This window comes from Fukomys damarensis, unplaced genomic scaffold (assembly GCF_012274545.1).
Source record: "Fukomys damarensis isolate Sample0158 unplaced genomic scaffold, DMR_v1.0_HiC HiC_scaffold_34, whole genome shotgun sequence".
NCBI lineage: Eukaryota > Metazoa > Chordata > Mammalia > Rodentia > Bathyergidae > Fukomys > Fukomys damarensis.
In genome coordinates, this window is record NW_022900946.1 from 22,082,919 (window position 1) to 22,103,038 (window position 20,120).

General features: G+C 49.3%; 1 protein-coding gene and 1 pseudogene across 2 annotated transcripts in view; both read left to right on the forward strand.

Moving 5' to 3' along the window:
- The first annotated feature begins 7,779 nt into the window (after positions 1–7,779).
- Positions 7,780–20,120, forward strand: part of Lmf1 (lipase maturation factor 1) — a 98,561-nt gene continuing 86,220 nt past the window's right edge. The window contains exon 1 of one of the 2 annotated variants that reach the window (XM_033758671.1): positions 7,780–8,004. In XM_033758671.1, the coding sequence (XP_033614562.1) occupies positions 7,833–8,004 (172 nt within the window). In that variant the 5' untranslated portion in view covers positions 7,780–7,832. The remainder of the gene's footprint in view (positions 8,005–20,120) is intronic. The other variant, XM_010620544.3, reaches the window with a different exon arrangement.
- LOC104859874 overlaps positions 19,124–20,120 on the forward strand; it is a 2,449-nt pseudogene continuing 1,452 nt past the window's right edge.

Here is a 20,120-nt window from a genome sequence, read left to right on the forward strand (position 1 = left end):
CCGGGCGTGACCCCCAGGGTTGGGGCGCGAAGGCCCTAGCGGGCAGCCCTGGGTGGTCCGGTGGAGGCGTGGGCTGGACTGGGCCGCCGCTCCTGGGTAGCTGGAGAGGAGGAGGAAAGAGGGTAGGGTGGGGCAGGGTCGGAGAGGGGACATTTCCCCCGGGGCCAGCACCGATCCTCGGCTCTGAGGTCGTCCCCACTAGCTGGCCTCAGGCCGGGCAGTCCCTGAGGGCGGCTCGGGTTCTTTGGCCAAAGGCGCAGGAGGAGACAGATCCGCCACCCCGACCTGCGTGGTCCGTTCCTAGGGCTGCTGGTGCAGGAGCTTCAAGATTATGGCCTGCAAGACCCAACTGACCTTATACAAAGTTGCCTGGTTTCAGACCAGCAGTGACAGGCTCCCTGCTCCCCACCAGAAGAGGTTGATCTGTTACTACCGGAAAAGTCCAAAGGAAAGCCCACAGACCTCTGGAGGCCTCCCTCACACCTTCCTAAGCAAGGTCACCCCGTGCCTCCTACCACCACTGCAGCCCAGCGGCCATCCCCAGCCTTGGCCAGCCTAGACGGGAAGCCTTGCTCCTGAGACCTGCAGGTGTGTCCCGCAGTCCCGCGGTCTGCTTCCCCACCCTCTCCCCCGATCGAACCCAGGGGCACCTACCATTGAGCTACATTTCCAGGCCTATTTAGTCTGAGACGAGGTCTGGTATGGAACTTTCAATCCTTCCACCTCAGTTTCCCTAGTAGCTGGGCTTACAGGTGTGTGCCATAGCACCTGGCTCTGGAGCCTTTTCTGTGGAATGCTCCAGTGTCACGCCTGGAGCTAGCTAGAGTGGCACGGGAATGCTTACAGTCCCTGCAGCAGGGGGAGAGGCCTGGTACCTGGGCTTGCAGGCTTCCTCCCAAAGTGACTGCTAATGAGGTGCTTTTTTTCTCCCCCGTCCATCTTATGCCAAGTGCTGCCCTGTATATACTGGAACTCCTTCTAGTGCCAAACGGGGGGAGGGACTGGCTGCCAAAATAGACAGAATAGGCATCTCCTCCCTTTTTTCTGTCTCCTTTTGCTGTCATCTGCCAAGACCCTCTCCACCAAACACGCACGCGCGTGCACACACACACACCCAGGCTGCGTGGCTGTCCCTCACTTTGGAGTTTCTTCAACTCAGGGCCCTACCTCACTCCTCCGCAGTCTTGAGAGCAAAGGGTTGAAGACACTGAGGGCAGATGAGGGGAAGGCAGCCTGGGGCACCTGTAGAACCTTCTGTCAGACAGGATCACTTCAGGCCATAGTGGATGTGTGGTGGCACTGAGGATGGAAACCCACTCTGTACTGCCTGGGTGTTCAGACCCTAATCTCCCTGGGTCTAGACGCCCCAGTGTTGCAGGTCTTAATGCTTTGCCAGGAAAACATAAAGCAGGGCCTTCCTTGGCTATGCTAGGCTGGTAGGGCAGCCTCTTGCCCCCAGCCTGCCCAACCAAGGCACATCGTACACACAAGTCCCTAGGACACAGATGAGGTGACTGCTGGGGCTCAAAGGAAAGGAGGTTCAGCTCAGAAGTCCAGTCTAGGCTTGGGTCACAGTGCTGTACCCTGGCCTGTACTATTCTGGGCAGCAGGAACCCCGAGGCATTGATGTGATGCATGTCACACATGTGCAGGCCCTTGGTCCTGGCTGGCCAGGAACTCTCGTATGCTCCTTCCAGGGTAGATGTGAGCTTGGGGCCCAGAATCCCTCACCTCCATGGGAGCAGGATTCAAGCTCTCCAGCCCAGTGCAGGCTGCTGGCCCTCGGGTGATGCCCCAAAGCCCCTGCCAGGCTCACCTCCGGGCCTCTGTGAGTCCTCAGGAAAATGTCAGCTCTCTGGCCTTTGTCCTGAATCAGCGCTGACCGTGGTTCCTGTCCTTAGCTAGGAGGTCTCCAGGGGACACAGGATGAGACTTCCATAGAGAGAGATGTCTCAGTGGGTTCATGTATTTCCTGGTACTCATTAAATGTAGCTTTTTGCCATGGGACATGGTCAGGACCACACTATTCAGTCCTTGAACTGAAGCTGCTGACGTTAAGGAAGGGGAGGCAAACAAGGAGACTGAGATGTTCGTCTCAGGGAACTGTAGGAAGAGTGGCCAGAGAAGGCCTGAAAAAGTGACAGTTCAGCTGATACCTGAAGTTTTCAAATTTAAGGAAAAATAATTTCCTGGGGTGGTCTGCATGTGCAAAGGTCCTGAGGCAGCAGGGAACACAGGGCATTTGAGAACAGAGCAAGTCACGGTGACTTAAAACTTGAAGGGCAGTTCTTCAAGCCACTTCTCAGTTCACCTTATGGACCACACATTCTTTCCTAGTGTGGACCTCCTTCCTTCTTCTCTTAGTTTCTCCTGCATCCAGCCTCTTTAGCTGGTGGTAGCCCCATCCATATCCTAGTCCACAGGACCTCACTATCATCTGATAGACTTTGTAGTTTCAGGGTAAGGATCTGATTGGGTGAACTTGGACCAAGTACCCACCCCGGACCTTTGAAAGCTCCATGCCCTTCTGGAAGAAGGTGCTATACTGTCCTGTATCGTCCTGCCTTTCTCCATCACTTTGCGTGGTAGCCCCAACCCACATCCAGGGAGGCTGTATGTAGACTGTGTGCCATCTTTAAGAGACACATGGGGAAGGGCCATATGTCCCTGTGTCCTCGGCCCCTGTGTGCAGAGTGGCCCATGAAGCAGTTGGCATTCTGTTCCAGCACAGCCTTGAAGAGTAATTGGTGCTTTTAATTACTGGCTGGTCTGGCAGAAACAAGGGGAGGTGGGGCAGAAAAGAGTGAAATGCTCAGAGCATCAGCTCCTAAACTCAGCCAACCCTGCCCCACTTGTCCCAGACAGGCAGGGGAGGGGCTCTGAAGGTTCTTCTTGGAACCCCTAGGAGGCTGGCCTCCTGATAACAGCACTCAGAGCCCTGGACCAAGTATTTTGCCACCCCTTCCCCTTAATACAGCAGTGTCGGGGATGCTGACGGTGTCTGCTGGAGTGGGAGTTCTCGAAGAGGTCAAAGCCTGCGCCTGATTGAGCTGAGGTGTACTCTGGTGCTGGGGATGTCCGTTCTTGTCCTTCCACGGATGCTGTGGGTGATGGAAAGCTGTCCCACGTGCCCATCTCAGCCCTGCAGGAGCAGAGCTTTCTGAGCATCCTGTGGCTGGAGCTGGTCTATCTGCAGCTGGCTCCTGCCTCGTGTTGTGCTGGGAGCATGCGTCCTTGGGGTGCTGCTGTTCTGCCCCGCTGCCTGGGAATGGACCACTGACCCCTGAGAGGGCTGTTCTCAGTTTGAAAGGACTCCAGGGTGGTAGCAGCGCTTCACCCAAGGAATGGAGAAAACCCGGTGCTCATTTCACCCCTGGTGACAGGTGCGTGCAGGGCTCACAGGTGTGTTGGGGCAGCTGTGGTTTCTGCTGCTCACTGTCCATCCCTCCTTGCTGCCAGCAGGGCCCTAAGCTTACTGCTGTGCCCATCCCTTTGTCCACCCAGTCAGGACTCTGGACTGCACTCCATCCGCCTAACATCCTGTCTGCTGGTGAGGTGCGTTTGTGCCTTGTACAGGAAGAATTTTCCTTTTCTGTGAGGAGACGCCAGAACCCCAGCCTCCCCTCAGACCCTTGTTCCCAACACTTTTGTTCCATTTGTTCCATTCCGGGCCCTGACTGCCCTGACCCAGCCCCAGCCCACCCTGGCCCTTGCCCCTTCACCATCCCTGGCTCTGTGCCAAGCTCCTCCTCTGAGTGCTGCGCTCTGCTGAGAGACAAGGTGAAGGCCCAGGAGCAGCCATCTCCACCCCGCCCAGGAGGAGCGGCCGACACCGATGGGGTTCTCCCTTGAGAAGAGCAGCCTGCCGAGCCCCCAGGGGCTGGGCCTGTGTCCATCGTCCTGTGGTAGACACGCAGACCTGCCAAGGCTTGTTGCCCATGACATCCACATCCAAAACCCCCAAATGGATCCCTGTTTCAAGAATAATCAGGAAGGCAGATGGTGGCTGGAAGTAAACATATCACAGAAAAATCCCCTTTCCACGAGAGGGGCTCCGGCTGTCTCTGGCCCTGACCTCTTCTGCTGTGACAGAAGGTTCCAGATACTGTACTCAGCACCAAAGGCAAATTAAATATACCTGTGAAAAGATTTCTGCTGTCTCCAATTATTTATTTTCTTCGCCTCAGGAAGTGGGGTTTTTAATTATTAAATGTCATCAGAGTATAGCTGTACTGGAAAGCTTTGCTTCCCACCCTCCCTGAAACCACAGCGCACCGTAACTCACCAACTTGGGGCCACATCTCCTTCTGGGATGCAGGGGATCTGGGTGCAAGAGAGGAGATACACTGGCCAAGCAGCAGAGCCGCCTGTGAGTCAGTCTCAGCACAGCCAGCAAATGGTAGGCACCTGCTCGTCACCCCCACGCACCTGCCAGCCTCTCTGTGGGTAGGGGTGGGGTTGGCTACTGGACAATCAGTAGGATTGGCCCAGGCTGGCCACCCTTCTAGGAGAAGGCAACAGATGTTAGCATCCATGGGGCCTGCTCCCCTTTAAGACTTCAAGACATGAAAAATTGGGGTAAATGAAGGGTACACGATTAGATTTGGGCCCAAGCTGGGTTCTTGTGGGTCCTGAGACAGCTGCAAGTGCATGTCGGGCACAATGGCCCTACGCAGTGGGGGCTGCCAGGCTGGGGTGCCCAGGGACAGCTGGACGAGGTGCTGACAGGGGGCTCATTCCTCCATGAAGCCGTACCGCAGCTGCTGGGAGTGCAGCCAGCCTTGGGCTGTGCGGGAGGAGGCCGAGGGTGGCTGGGGCACAGGGCCCACCTAGAGGCAGGCAGGCGCTAGTCTCCAGACACCAGCCTAGTCTGAAGCTGACGGCCTCCGGGGGCCCTCTGCTTGCACTCTTGCTGTCTCTTCAGCCCTAGGGTATCTCTGGTCCCTCCAGCCTCTCCTTTTCACAGCTTTGCCTATTCTCCTACTTTTTCTCTGAAAGTCAAACTTGGAAGCGTCCCCCTGCCCCCTCCCTCCCCTCTGCACACAGCCCCTGACCCAGTGTGCCATGGTGTTGGGGCACAAACAACAGGATGACAGAGGCACACTGGGGACCCCACCTGGCCGACGGCCCCCACTCCTGTGCAGGACTTTCTTTCTCTGGCAGCTTAAGCTGGGTGTAGACATTTGTTTTCTACGTGGAGCATCTTCCTGGGATGACAGCTGCAATTCAAACGTTATTTTAAACTACTAAAGGAGGTTTGATGAAATGACAAGACTTATTCTGACAGGTAAAAAGCGGTGCCTCTGGTGATAATGAAACATTCCACTTCAGCGATGTCCTTTGTTTTTTGTTTTTGTTTTTAATTGAGGTGAAACTCAAAAGGCATAAAATTAACCATTATTAATGGCATGATTCGGTGGCACTTAGCCCATTCTTAGTGTTACACATCCATCACCTCTGTGAAGTTCCGAAACATCATCACCCTAAAAGAAAATCCCACACCTGTCCAACAGTCACTCTCCCTTCCTCCCGGAAACCAATAATCTACTTTCTTCCCCGATGGATTTGCCTCTTCTGGACATTTCCCATAAATGGAATGATGCCTGAGTTTGTCTTGCTCCAGTTACCTTGATGTTTTTGAGGTTCATGCGTGTCATAGCGTATGCTGAGATTTTGTTCTTCTTGACAGGTGAGAATACCTCAGAGCACTGTTGATTAAACTCAGGCTGAAATTGGGAGGCCCTCAGCCATCCCCACCATCCGCCTCCTTAGCCTGAGCTCTGCCTGGTGACCTGTTCTCAAGCCAGCTCTGACAGTGTCCAGGAAGGCAGGTCTAGCAAGAAACTCGATCCAAAGGGACTCGAGCTCCCAACAGACCCTTCTGCTGGCCTCGCCCACCCTGGGCAAAGCCAGAGAGGGAGCCCAGAGCTGAGCTGAGCCCCTAAAGCTGGATGCTAGAACAAGAGGCCCCTTTCTGCTCTGCACAATGCCCCATTGTGCCCTTCTGTGCTGAGGACAATAAAGCCCCAGCAAGGGGAAGCCAAAGGACAAAGGGGCCTTTGTGAAGACTGTCCCCACCTGAAAAAGGAGCACCCAGGGTCACACCTTATGGTAGAGCTGTCCTTCAGTCCCATGCACAGCACCAGAATCCCGAAAGACCCAGGAAGCTCCGCAGGCATCAACTACACTCTGCAAATAGCTGTGCTGGCCTGTCCCCATGCCTGGAACCTGGACAGCGGGAAGGGGAGGTATATAGGTCAAGGTTTCTTTCTATTGGAAGGACCTGGCGGAAAGGCAGTGGCTGCAGCCGGTTGCTCCTCCAAGACCCAAGTCTTCCAGACCTGGACACACTCTGGATTGAGGCGATGAACACAGGACATGGAAGGTGTTTGCGCCACTCACTGGCATCATTTGCCACGGCCACACTTTACGGCTCATGGAAAAGGAAATTAAACGTTTTTTAAGGGGAAAAAAAAATCACACCAAGATGTATATATATACATATATATATATATATATATATATGTATATATATACTATTATCCCAGCAACAGCGGGAGACTGGGGGCTGCGGAGAGGGCTCAGAAGTTGCTGGTCTGGCTTAGAGCTGAGGGATCCAAGGTCCTCAGCCAGCCCCTGCCCTCAGGAGGCTCAGTACAGGTGTGTGAAGGCATAAACAAGCACCAAGCCTGGATCTTTTGACTGTGCAAGTGTTGGTGACTCTGGTTCAAACAGCAGGAACAAAATTAAGAGCCTGAGGACAAAATTCAAAATCAAAAGTCAAAATAAGCATTTGGGCTGAGTACTGGTGGCACATGCCTAAAATTTCAGCTGCTAGGGAGGCTGAAGCAGGAAGATGGTTAGTTTGAGGTCAGCCTAGAATAACTTAGCAAGACCCCATCTCAGAAATGAAAAACTAGGGGATGTAGCTCAGTGATAACTACTTCCCTAGCATTGGAGCAACATCCAATCCCACTTTTTAAAAAAATCAAAATTTGCACAAAGGGATAGGATATTTAACATGCAAAGAGTTCTCTTTTGGCCGGGGATTTAGCTCAGTGGCACCGAGCCCACCTAAGTGCAAGGTCGTGAGTTCGATCCCCGGTACCGAAAAAAAGAAAACAAAAGTTCTCTCACACAAACAAAGAAAAACCCACACCTTTAGTGATTTCTTCCAAGCAGTTTGCCCAGAAACTCTGACCTGTACACACCTTCTTCCTCTGAGGTGTGCCTTCGATCCACCCTCTCCAGTGACCCTTCAGAGCAGGGGTGGAGCGGCCCCTCTTCAGAAGGCAGAGCCTAGGGGTGCCGCTTTGGGTTCGCTGCGGTTATTAGTCACTAAGTTCTTTCCTCTGAATCCGGTGACCCTCAGAGGTCACAGCTTGCAGGCCGGCGCCAGAGCTGCGGAGCCCTAGCGGACTAGGGTGGATGTGCAGAGACCCCGCTGGGATTTCGGGTTAGGAAGCCCGAGGATGTACCCAAACTTCGGGCTAGCTCTGCTGGTCACCAGCATCCTCTGCGGAGTAGGAATGCGAGCTCGGTGAGTGGGGCGAGGAAGCCCAGCCCCAGGCTGGAACTTCCCCTGCGCTGGGCGCGCAGAAGGCGTCCCAAGACTTCCCCTCTGCACCCGGTTCCCCAGGCCAACGCCCGCAGCAGAAAGAAGGAATGGGAATTCAGGAGGGTAACTGCCCGCCCACATTCCCCGCAGCAGGGTCCGCCCCGGAGGCCAGCTGGGGGCGCGCACGGCCCGCATGTGGGCGGGGCCTGGTTCTTCGGTGGGCGTGGCTTCCCTGCACCGCCCTCCCTCGCGCTTGCGCTTAGAGCTCTCGGCAATGGCTGCGTCCGAGGGGACTCTGAGGAAGCGGAAAGTCGCGGACGTGGACCCGGGACCTGGGTCGCCGCCCTTGCCGGAGCCCTGTGCCGCAGCCTGCCCGACCCGTCTGCGCGTGGGCACCTTCTGGCTGACCAGGATCGTGCTCTTGAAGGCCCTCGCTTTAGTTTACTGTGAGTGCACGGTGAGCCCTGGGCTGCTGCCGGTGTCCCGCTATCCGGCGCGCCTGGACCCCTACCCTAGTTCCTCTGCGCCTCCCGACCCCTGCCCAGGTCCTCCGGGACCCCTCTTTGCCCCACCCCTCCCTGCACCTCCCTTCTTAGCTCCTCCCCGTCCCAGACCCCTGTCCGCCCCCAGCCACGGTCCGATGTCCCTAGCGCAGTCCTGCGACCCAAGCGGGGACTGACCGCATGGGCTGGGGGAGGACATGCGTTCTTAGCAAGTGACTGACCTGGTTACCGTCACCTTGTGTCACCCGTCCCCCGCAGCTCCAGTGTCCGGCCGAGTTAGGCAGCAGGTGTAGATGTATCCCATGTCCAACCTCTAGCGACAGAGGTAACTGTGAAGGGAAGCAAAGGATTCCTTTCGCCAGGCTTCGCAGGCCTCACATCCCACTGGTGCATCCCGCACCCGCCTGTCCCGACCTACGCGCGTCCGAGGAATCTTGAGGGAAAGTAGAGCTGAGGTGATTGGTTTGTGGCCAGACCAGGGCTTCTTTAATGTTGTCTACCCAGCCGCTCACCCCGCAATTCGAAGTGATTCAGATCGGCAGAGAAAGTTCATCGGGACATGAGGGAGCTGCTAGCTGCCACCACTTCCCCATTAGGTGAAACCTGAGCCTTAGGAATCTGGTCAGGTCCAGATTTGACCTGTTGGATGAGAGCCCTCCTGCCTATCTCAAGACCAGCCAGCCTGTAAGTGCAGAGAGCTGAGGCACAGAACCTCTGGATATCTGGTTTGGTGGGGCCAGCTGCCCATACCAGCTCCCTCCTACCCCACACCCAAAGCACAGAATTTCGGTTTGAGAGAGAATGACCCTATAAGCAGGTGGACACTGATGGACACAGCCCAGCCTTTTGGTAAGGAAGACCAAATGGAGATTCCCAAATGAACACTGAGGCCAGGAGAGGACTTTGCCCGGCTAAGCTGGGGCTTCCACAGTGGGCAATGAGCATCTCCCCTTCCTTTCTTCATCCACCTCCCTCACGTGTAGTGGGGGAAAGCTGAGTTTCTGCAGCCTTTGGGCAGCATCCGTGTGGCATTCTTGTGGAGAAGCCAGGTCCATTTCGGGTTTGTGTAATCAGTCGGCCACCTCCTGGTGCAAAGTACCACGGTCCTTACTGAGTGATCACTGTGGGGTTGCCGGTGTAGACTGTTGTAAAGTAGCTGTACATGGTGTTTATTTATCCTTCACAGCGCCAAGGAGTCATTCTGAAAGTTTTCACTGTCACAGGGTGGAGCCAAGATAGAAAGAGTCTAGAGACTTTAGCAGAACTTGACAGGGATGCCTCCAGCAGCTTTGCTTTACATGCAGCCAGGATCAAAGGCTCCTACAAATCTGACAGTGCTGTCTTTGGTCTCCACAGGGGTTTAGTTTGGTTCATAAGGAATAGTTTTAAGCCACTGGGTCAGGCAGATATCCAGCGTATGACATATGCCTTTCTTTTCTATCTTGCAAGGCTAAAACTGATCACTGGAGTAGAATCAGATTTCCAGTTTCCCATCTTCTTGGGTTACGGTTTTGTGCTTGGGTGGCCCCAGGCAAGTCCTACTACATGTACCTCTTTCTGGAAGGTTCTGGATCTCCTGTTCCTCAGGGTCACAGGTTTTTCCAAGGTGACAACTCTCCAGACATTTCACACAGACATTAGATTTTCTAGTTCATGGTACCAGCCCCTTTCCATGTACCCTTTCTGTTTCTGCATAAAGTTCTGGGATGTGTCGATGCTAGGGGTGAACTCTACACAAGTTAGGGTGTGCATGAGCTGGGTGTTCTGGGGATGGCCTCAGAAGCAATGCCATGGGAGCCGAGGTGTGCTAGTACTGGCGAGCAGCTTCCCAACAGGTCCTACCCAAGCCATTTGGGACAAAGACCTGTCTGCCACTTTGATATGTGGACCCAACACATACTGTGTTGATGTAGTCTGCTGCATGCAGGCTTGCTGGGCTTCCAAGGACATGCTAGCCTGGTAGCACCACCATTGCCCATGTGAATGCCCCCGTGGATGGCAGGATCCCCAAGCCGATACCAGGGTAGTGGCCCTGGGGTCCAGAACCTGGCTTCACCCTACCATTTGTTCACCAGCACCACCTCCAGCACCTAGGTATTCTGAGCACTAATTCACACATGGGCAGTGCTGTTTTCAGGTCTTGAGGAGCATCTGAAAGGCTGAATTCTAGGCAGGAAAGCTATGTGAGTACTGGCAGCCTGAGCTGTGAGATCTGGGTGCTGTGTTTGTGGCATATATCAGAACTGTGGTGTCCTTGAGTACAATGAGGAGTCAGAGCCTGGGCACGGGCCCTGCACTTGGTGTTACCACGCAGTGAAGTGGGTCCAAGGCACTATTGTCCCCTGATGTTCGTTGCATTAACGAACATGACTTATATTCTCTGAGGAAGAGGGAGGCTAGCAGAGACCGCCCTGGAGCCTCCCAGGGACATGTCAGAAGGGTGGTACAGCTGCCTTCTCACCAGCCCAGCCACACAGTTAGCCGAGCATGGGGTATTTTGAAAAGTTAAACTGCAGTATCAAACCCTTTTTGCAGTGGGTCTAGGTGCAAGACTATTTTAACCTTGCAGTGAGTGGAGGTACAGGAAATGACCAGTCTTGGTGTCTCTTTGATATCCCTCTCTTAAGCCAAAAGTTTAGCACCTGGGCCACTGGGGCTGGACTCCTGGAGTCTCTGAGCGCCATTTATTAAGGCCACCACGGAAAAAGCTGGATTTACTGATGCAGCAGAAGATAAGTATGGCCTGGAGGGGCCACTGAGAAGGTCCTGGGGCGGAGGTCTGGCTCCATATTGTGTTGGGTGTTTCTGGGTAGAATTGGGGCTCGTTATCGAGGAGAGGTTCACATGACGTGTGGGTTACCAGGAGAAACATTGGGAGTTCTGGAAGTAGGAAGAGGATATTTCCTTTGAAGTTCAGGCAGTGTGAAATGTTTTTCCAATGATGTTGCATCTGAAGATGGAACCATGAGGTGCTGGTCAGGGGAGGACAGGCTGGTGATTGCCTACCGCAGTCACCACTGGCTGGCTTCTTCTGTGGGCACCACATCTGTAGTCAGTTTGGAGACCTTCAGCAGTGTTCGGTCTGTCTGAGCTCACTTCACCTTGTTGGGGCCAGGAGACACCAGTCATGAGCTGGGTGGGCCCTGTCGGGGTGTGCTACGGGTCGGTTTGTTTTCCAGGGCTTAGGGCTTCAGGGATGCTTCCCTATTGACTCTGGAGGTTAACAAATGTCTGTGCCACTTGGAACAGAGGCTCCTTCCTGGGGGAAGACCCTGGATGGCAAGGACCAGCCAGTGCACACTTGGTAGCATTTGGCGGAGGGCTATTCCTGCCTGCCCCTGTAACTTTCACTTCTAGAGCAGTGACTAGAACCTCCAGGAAGCATCACCCCCCAGGTGTGGTCCTTAGACCAAGAATCTTGGATCATCAGGAGAAACTAAGAATCTGACATCTAAATGATGTCAGAGCTGGTTTTGGTCCAGACACTGTAGTACTTAATTTAGCTGGCTTGTGACACAGGCCATTGGTATGGGTGTTCTTGTGTATACCCTGTGCAATTACAGTGTGTCCCTTTACATAGGTACTGACTCCCCTGACGGGTGAGGTGAATTGAGCCAGCATGTTGCAAAGATATAGGAAGTTAGGCCCTTCATTAGGGGAGCACAGGCTGGCCTGAGGCCTAGCAGCTCAGATGAGTGGGGAAAGAACCGAGGAGGTAAACACTCGCACCCATTGGACTTTGCTGAACTCTCAGCTGTTCTTTGGACAATTTGACAAAAACAAAATGAAATTAAAAAGAATCCTTAGCCGAGCGTGGTGGCGCATGCCTGTAATCCCAGCCAGCACTCGGGAGGCCGAGGCAGGAGGATCGCTGTGAGTTTGAGACCAGCCTGGGCTACATAGTGAGTTCCAGGTCAGTATGTAGTGAGACCCTGTCTCAAAAAACAAACAATAAAAAAAGAATCCTTGACACGTTGCCCTGTTTGAGTTTGTGCTAAACATCCAGTGGTTCTGAGTGCTCATAGGAATTGAGTGCTTTGCCTCTTGTCTGGGCACCTGTGGACAGAGCCCCACCCAGGGACGAGGCCGTTCTCCGGGCCGTGTTCCCCTCCACCTACAAAAGGCCTGGTGCACAGTGAGACCATGCATACACTCATACAACCTGACTTGTCTTCCTTCAGAGGAAGCTGACACTGTCCATCTGTGTGTGGCACTTGGCTTCCCAAAGCCGCCCTCTATGCTGGGGAGATCTGCTCCGTGTCCGTGCTCCCCTCATGAGCAGAGCAGTTCCGGACTGTCACCCGGACCCCAGAGGCAAAGCCAGTGGAGCCGAGTGTTCATGGGACAGTTCCTTCCACCCTGTCTGTGCTGCTTTCCTCAAGATCCACCTCCACGCAGCAGAGCTGCCTCACACATCCTAGTGAGCTGGCTCTGCTCGTCCCCATCTGCATGCACGCCCTTGTCCCCTGATATCCCGGTTGGTTGTCTTTCTGTCTTTTTGTTAGTTGGCAGACATTAGAGTTTATGTTTGTGTGCTGTGTAGTTCTATGAATCTGATCAGCAAATGGAATTAAAAATCCTCGCGCCGCGGGCGACGTCCTCCTCGCAGGCCCCCATGGGGTGGTCGGTCCCTATGTCCTGCCTTTCCAAGTGCCATGTGAGTAGAAACTTGCAGGGTACAGGCACTGGGGTCTCTGCTCACACTTAGCAAAATGCATTTTAGATCTGTCTGTGTCATTCCGAATCCGTACGTCCCGCGCTGGGTGAGTGCCTGAGAGGACCGCTGCAGGGTCACAGGCCCACAAACCCGGTCGGCTGTACGAGATGCTGCTGATCTCACCCGGAGCGACTGTGCCCTTTCGTGTTCCCTCCAGCAATGAATTCCTGTGGCTTGGACTGCATTGGCGCATTTGGTATTGTCAGGTGTTTTTGGATTTTGGCTGTTAGGATAGGTATGTGTCACTGTCTTGTTTCACTGGCTTTCCTAGGGACCTGTGACACTCAGCCGCTTCTTGTGCTCATTCGCCATCAGTGTGAAGCAGTTTTAGTGCCTGTTCAGATCTTTTGCCCTTTGTTCTTCTTACTTTTTTTTTTCTTTAAGCAGGGTCCCAGTGTATAGTCCAGGCTGGCCTTGGACTCACGCTGTAGCCCAGGCTGTCCTCGAACTTGCGGCAGTCCTCATGCCTCAGCCTCCTGAGTGCTAGGATTGCAGGCGTGTACTACAAGACTTGGCTTAAATTGGATTTTCTTATTACTGAGTTTTAAGAGTTTTTGAAATATTCTAGCTACAAGTCCTTTATGACTTTTTCCCAATCTGTGATTGAACTTTTAATTGTCTTGAAAGCTTCTATTGTATTTATTTATTTTAATTACTTTTATCGGTACATTTAAAGTATACGATGTCATGACATTCATCATTGGAAATTTGCACCTTTACGTAATCCGTCGTGATTCTTATGTCTTCCCCATTCCCCTGCCCTTTCTTCAACCCCTCCACCCCTCCCTATCTATAAAGACTTTATTTCCGGCTGGGCGTGGTGGCACACACCTGTAATCCCAGCACTCGGGAGGCTGAGGCAGGAGGATCGCTGTGAGTTTGAGACCAGCCTGGGCTACATAGTGACTTCCAAGTCAGTCTCAACTATACAGTGAGACCCTGTCTCAAAAAACCAAAAAAAAGAAAAAAAAAGACTTAATTTCCATTTTTTCTTTTCTCATGTTAATTCCATTCCCATCTTTCTTTTCTCCTACTCCTCCCACTTCCCCTTCCCCTTTGTACCTTTTCTTCCTATCTCACATTATCTATTATACCTTTTAGTCCTTATTTACACTTTCAGTTTCTCACACGAGAGAAACTATTCGGTGTTTACACATATGCGTCCTATTTATTTCACTTAAGAGCATCACCTCAATGTGCATCCACTTAGCTATAAATGTCTCTAGTTTCTCATTCTTTATGGCTGAGTAGTACTCCATTTTATTTTTTAATAAAACCAAAAGCACATTTTCTTTATCCAGTCTCCTGTTGATGGGCAAGTGGGCTCCTTTCCAGTTTTAGCTACCATGAATTGTGCTGCTATGAACATGGGTGCGCATATGTCACTGTGGTACGGTTCTTGTAATTCTTTGGGTAAGATACCCAGCAGGGGGACAGCTGGGTCAAATGGGACTTCCAGTCCTAATTCTTTGCGGTATCTCCATACTGATTTCCATAGTGGTTGCATCAGCCTACACTCTCACCACAGAGGAGCAAGGTTTCTCTCTCCCCGCCGCCCTGCCAGCATGTGTTACTGGTTGATTTCTTGACAGCAGCCATTCTTTCTGGGGTGAGGTGGAATCTCAGTGTTGCTTTCATTTGCCTCTCTCGAATGCCAGTGATGCTGAACATTTTTTCATATGTTTATTTGCTATTTCTACTTCTTTGAGAAACGTCTGTTCATTTCAGAATCCCATTTTGGGTTGGATCTTTCAGTTTGGAAGGTCTGATTTGTTTAAGTTCTTTATATATTCTAAATAGTAGACTTTTGTCTGAGGAAGAGCTGGTGAACAGTTTTTCCCACATTATGGGTTGTCTCTTCACACTATAGGTTGTTTCTCTTGCTGTGCAGAAGCTTTTTAAGAAGAAGAGATCCGACTTGTTGATTGTTTATGCTAGTTCACAGGCTACTGAGGTTTTGTTCATCAAATCTTTTCCTATACCAAAGTCTTCAAGTGTTCTACCTAACCTCTCTTGGAGCTGATTTAGTATTTCTGTTTTAATATTTAGATCTTTAATCTATTTGGATTTTAGTTTAGTGCATGGGGAGAGATATAGGTCTAGTTTTAATCATTGGCAAGTCAAAACCCAGTTTTTCCAGCACCATTTATTAAAGAGGCTGTCTTTCTTCCAGTGAAGGTGTTTGGATCCTTTGTCGAAGATGAGATGGCTCAGTGTGTCTGGAGTTGTTTCTGCATCTTGTAATGTGTTCCACTGGTCCTCGGGTCTGTTTCTTTGCCAGTACCATGCTGTTTTTATCGCAGTAGCTTTGTAGCATTTTTTCAAGTCGGGGATTTTGATACCCCCTACCTTGTCTTTATTGCCTAGAATTGCTTTTGCTATTCTAGGTCTCTTCTTGTTCCAAATGAATTTTTGGATTGTTTGCTCAAGGTCTGTGAACTATGCTATTGGGATTTCAATTGGAACTGCACTGAATCTGTATAGCAGTTTTGGAAGTATGGCCATTTTCACTATGTTGATTCTTCCTACCCAGGAGCAAGGGATGTCTTTCCATTTTCTGATATCCTCTTCAATCTCTTTTTTCAGAATAGTATAGTTTTCAGAATAGAGGTCTTTGATTTCTTTCATTAGGTGGATTCCTAATTATTTCAGTTTTTTGGATGCTATTGTGTAAGGAATTGTTTGTCCCACTTTTCTCTCGCTGAGTCTGTTTTTTGTGTACAGGAAAGCTATTGGTTTTTGTGTATTGACCTTGTATCCAGCTACTTTGCTGAATTTGGTTATTAAGTGTAGAAGACTTCTGGTGGAGTTCATGGGGTCTTCTAAATAGAGTATTATGTCACCTGCAAATAATGACAGTTTGACTTCTTCATTTCCTATCTTTATTCCTTTATTTCTTTCTCTTGTCTAATTGCTGTGGCTAATGTTTCCAAAACTATATTGAACAGCAGTGATGATAGTGGACATCCTTGTCTTGTTCCTGAAGAACTGAAATCCTGTGAAAGATTTCAGTTTTTGACCATTTGGTATGATATTGGCTGTTGGTTTTTCATAGATGGCTTTTGTCAGATTGAGGTAAAGATCGTCCATTCCAATTTTTTGGAGGGTTTTTATCATAAATGTGTGTTGGATTTCGTCAAATGCTTTCTCTGCATCTAGATGATCATATGGTTTTTGTCTTTCATTCTGTTAATATAGTGTATTACATTTATTGATTTGCATATGTTGAACCATCCCTGAATCCCTGGGATGAATCCCACTTGGTCAGGGTGTGTGATCTTCTTAATGATCTCCTGCATTCTATTTGCAAGTATCTTATTAAAGGTTTTTGCATCTCTGTTCATTAGCCAATAGTTCTCTTTTTCGGTTAGGTCTTTTTCCACTTGGGGATCAAGGTAGTGCTTGCTTCCAGGAATCAATTCAGGAGTATTGCTTCCCTTTCAATTTCATTGAAGAGTTTTAAACAGGAGTGGCAGTAGCTCCTCTCTAAATGTCTTGTGGAATTCAGCAGTGAAGCTATCAGGAGCTGGACTTTTCATAGTTGGTAAGTTTTTAATTACATTTTCAATTGCATTGATTGATATTGGGCTGTTTAGAATTTTTAGGTCGTCTTCATTTAACTTTGGTAATTCATACATATCTCGGAATCTGTCCATTTCTTCTGTATTTTCCATCTTATTGGCGTATAGGTTCTTGAAGTAGGTATTGATGATCCTCTGGATTTCCTCTGGGTCTGTTGTAATTTCACCCTTTTCATTCCTAATTGCATGGATTTGAGCCTTTTCTTTCTATTTTTTTGAAAAGAATGGCTAAAGGTTTGTCAATTTTGTTTATTCTTTTAAAGAACTGACTCTTGGCCACATTGATTTTTTTGTATTGTTCTCTTAGTCTTCATTGCATTAATTTCTGCCCCGATCTTTATAATTTCCTCCCTTGTATGAGTTGTGGGTTTGTCCCACTCTTCTTTTTCTAGAAACTTGAGGTTCAGCATCAGGTTGTGTAATTGAGCTCACTCTGTTTTCCTAATATAAGTTTTTACTGCTATGAATTTCCTTCATAAGACTGCTTTCATTGTGTCCCATGGATTCCAATATATTTTGTCATTTAATTGTAGGAACTATCTGATTTCTTCTTTAGTTTTCTCTGTAACCCGTTGGTTATTCAGAAGTGTGTTGTTCAATTTCCATGTGTTTATGAAATTCTTGTGGTTTCTTTTGCTGTTGATCTCTAATTTCATCACACTATGGCCTGAATATACATGGGATTGATTTGTGTATGTTGAACCTTCAATTCCTTTGTACTTACTTAAACATGTTCTGTGGGGAAGTATGTGGTCTATTTTAGAGAACAATCCATGTGCAGCTGAAAAGAATGTGTATTTTGATTTTGTGGGGTGGAACACTCTGTAAACATCTGTTAAGTTCATTTGTTCAAGAGGAAAACTTCTATTGTAGATCAAAAGTTTTTCATTTTCATAAAGTCCATGGGTCATGCTTTTGGTGTTACATCTAAAAATTCACTCCAAAACCCAAGTCACTGCATTTTCTTTTATATCTGCTTGTAAAAAAAAATTGTGCTTTAATGTTTTATGCTTACTCTGTGGTCTTATTTGTGTGAATTTTTATATAAGGTATGAAGTACAAGTAAAGAGTAATTTTTTTTTTTTTGAGACAAGATCTCACTATGTAGTTCAGGCTGGCCTTGAACTCATTATGTAACCCAGGCTGGTCTTGAACTCATGGCAATCCTCCTGCCTCCAACTCCTGAGTGCTAGGATTACAGGCGAACACCACCATGCCTGGCAAGGGTAATCCTTTTGCACGTGAACATAGTATTAATTTGGTTTTGTTATGATTACAAAAGCCTGGGTGGTGAAAGTTTGGTTGTTGAGCTTAGGGTTCTGAAGGCTGAAAGTCTCTGGCAAAGGCTTCCTGACTGCATCACCTCGTGGTGGTAGATGGTACCTCTGAGCTGAGGGTATAAGAGAGGTCACTTGAACAAGATGTCACATGGGGGGACGCGAAGCCAGGGTGAGAGGAGGGGCCATTCTACCCTACTAGGCTTCTCCTCTTAAAGGTCTTGATACTGTCACTCTGAGGACCAAGCCTCCAACACATGGACTCTTGGAAAACAAACCACACTTATACCATGGAGGGTGTCCTGCTGTTCCAGCATTATTTGTTGAAAAGATCCATTGCATCATGTATTAGTTAGCTTTTCTTCTCTGGAAACAAATAGCTTTTCCTTCTGAGACCTTCAGTGTAAAAGAAGAAAGGTTTGATTTGGCTAATGGTTTTAGGGCTTTAGTCCATGGTCAGCTGCTTCCAAAGTAGAAACATCGCAATGGAAGGGCATAGGGGAGCGAAGACGCTCACTTCATGGTGGCCCAGGGAGAGATACACCTGCGAGGGACACATCCCAGTGACTCACCTCTTCCAACTGGCCCCACTTCCTAGCGGCACATTCAGTTAGGAGAGACTATGGGTTAATTTATTGATGAGTACAGCACCTCCACGATCCAATCAACTCTCCAGGCATCTCCTAATATAGTCAAATTGACAATTAAGATGAACCTAGATGAGTTCACTCGTTATCATCTTGACGCTTAATCATATCTCTTTAAACCATACTAAATCTCCAAGTAATAATCCCACCCGACACGACAGAACTATCCCGTATATGATCTCCCTTCCTCAAACTCGCAACAGTTCCTGTGCTATTCAGAAATCCAAGTCCAAAGTCTCCTCTGAAATTCAGGGCAAACTCTTAGCTGTCAATCCCTGCAAAATTTAGAAGGCAAGTTATATATTCCCAACATACAAAGACACATTCCTATTTCAAAAGGAAGGAATGGGGAGATGGAAATAATCAGACCAAAACAAGATGGAAAACCAGGAGGGCAGACATTAAGTTCCGTAGCTTCATGTCTGGCATCCAGGGCACGTGGTGGTAAGATATGATTCTAGAAGGCTTGGGCAGCTCTAATCCACTGCCCTCGCCACTTACAGCCCACGTGACCTCTCTTGGGCTGGATGTTCTCACTGCCTGTGGCTTTTCTTGGCAGTTCTGTCATGTTTCTAGCATCTCTGACTTCCTAGATATTCCACTGCACTTTGGTTTCAATCCCACAGCTTCAGGCACCCGCGTCTCAGGGGCTCATTCCAGGCCTTCCTTCAAAATCTGGGTGGAAGTCTACATGACTCCACCACTCTTGCGTTAAGTATACCCCCCATCCAACCATCTTTCCAGGCATCTCTTAATCCGGTTAGGTTGACAATTAAGATTAGCCCGCACAAATTGACTTTGCGCTTTTGTCAGAATGAATCCAGTGGAGATTGATCTAAGATGGCAACCGTGGAACCGGAAACAACTGCTACTCCTTATCCCCAACATGTAGAAGAGGAGAAAACAGAATCTAATCAGGAGGTTGCTAACCCAGCACACTATAAAAAAAACTCTGGTTTTAAAAAATGATAAAAGCAACACTTGGCAAGCAAAGCTTCAACTAATCTCTAAGTTTGATACTGTTGAAGACTTTCGGGCTCTAAACAACGAGATCCAGTTGTCTGGTAATTTAATGCCTGGCTGTGACTACTTTTTAAAGATAGTATTGAGCTCATGTGGGAAAATGAGAAAAACAAGCAGGAAGGGTGATGACTAATCACACTGAACAAACAATGACCTCGGAGTGACCTCGATTGCTTTTGGCTAGAGACATTACTGGCCCTTACCAGAGAATCATTCGATGACTACAGTAGTGATGTATATGGAGCTATTGTTGGTGTTAGAGCTAAAGGTGGAAAGATGGCCAGACAGACTACAGAAGGTGAGAACAGAGAGGCTGTTCAACTTATAGGGAGAATATACAAGAAGAGATTAGGACTTCCTCCAGAGATACTGACTGGTTATCATCCTCACGTTGACACCCTACTAAGGGCAGCTCCAACACTAAAAATACATCTGTTGTTTAAGAAGACACCTTCTGAGTATTCTCATAGGAGACTGTTAATCAGGCAGTCAAGATTTGGGAGCTGAACCAAAACCTCTTCAAAAGCAAAGTGGAGTGCATTTAAATTTAATTCCATCTAAATGTTGCCAAGATACAAGGAAGTCTCATATATATCATTGTCTCGTACTTTGGGGTGTGTATGCTTTTAAAAATTTTTTTTGCTAGCCCGGCGTGGTGGCGCACACCTGTAATCCCAGCATTTGGGCGGTTGAGGCAGGAGGATCGCTGTGAGTTCAAGACCAGCCTGGGCTGCGTAGTGAGTTCCAGGTCAGTCTCAACTACATAGTGAGACCCTGTCTCAAAAAAACAAAAAAAAATTTTTTTTTTTTTTTT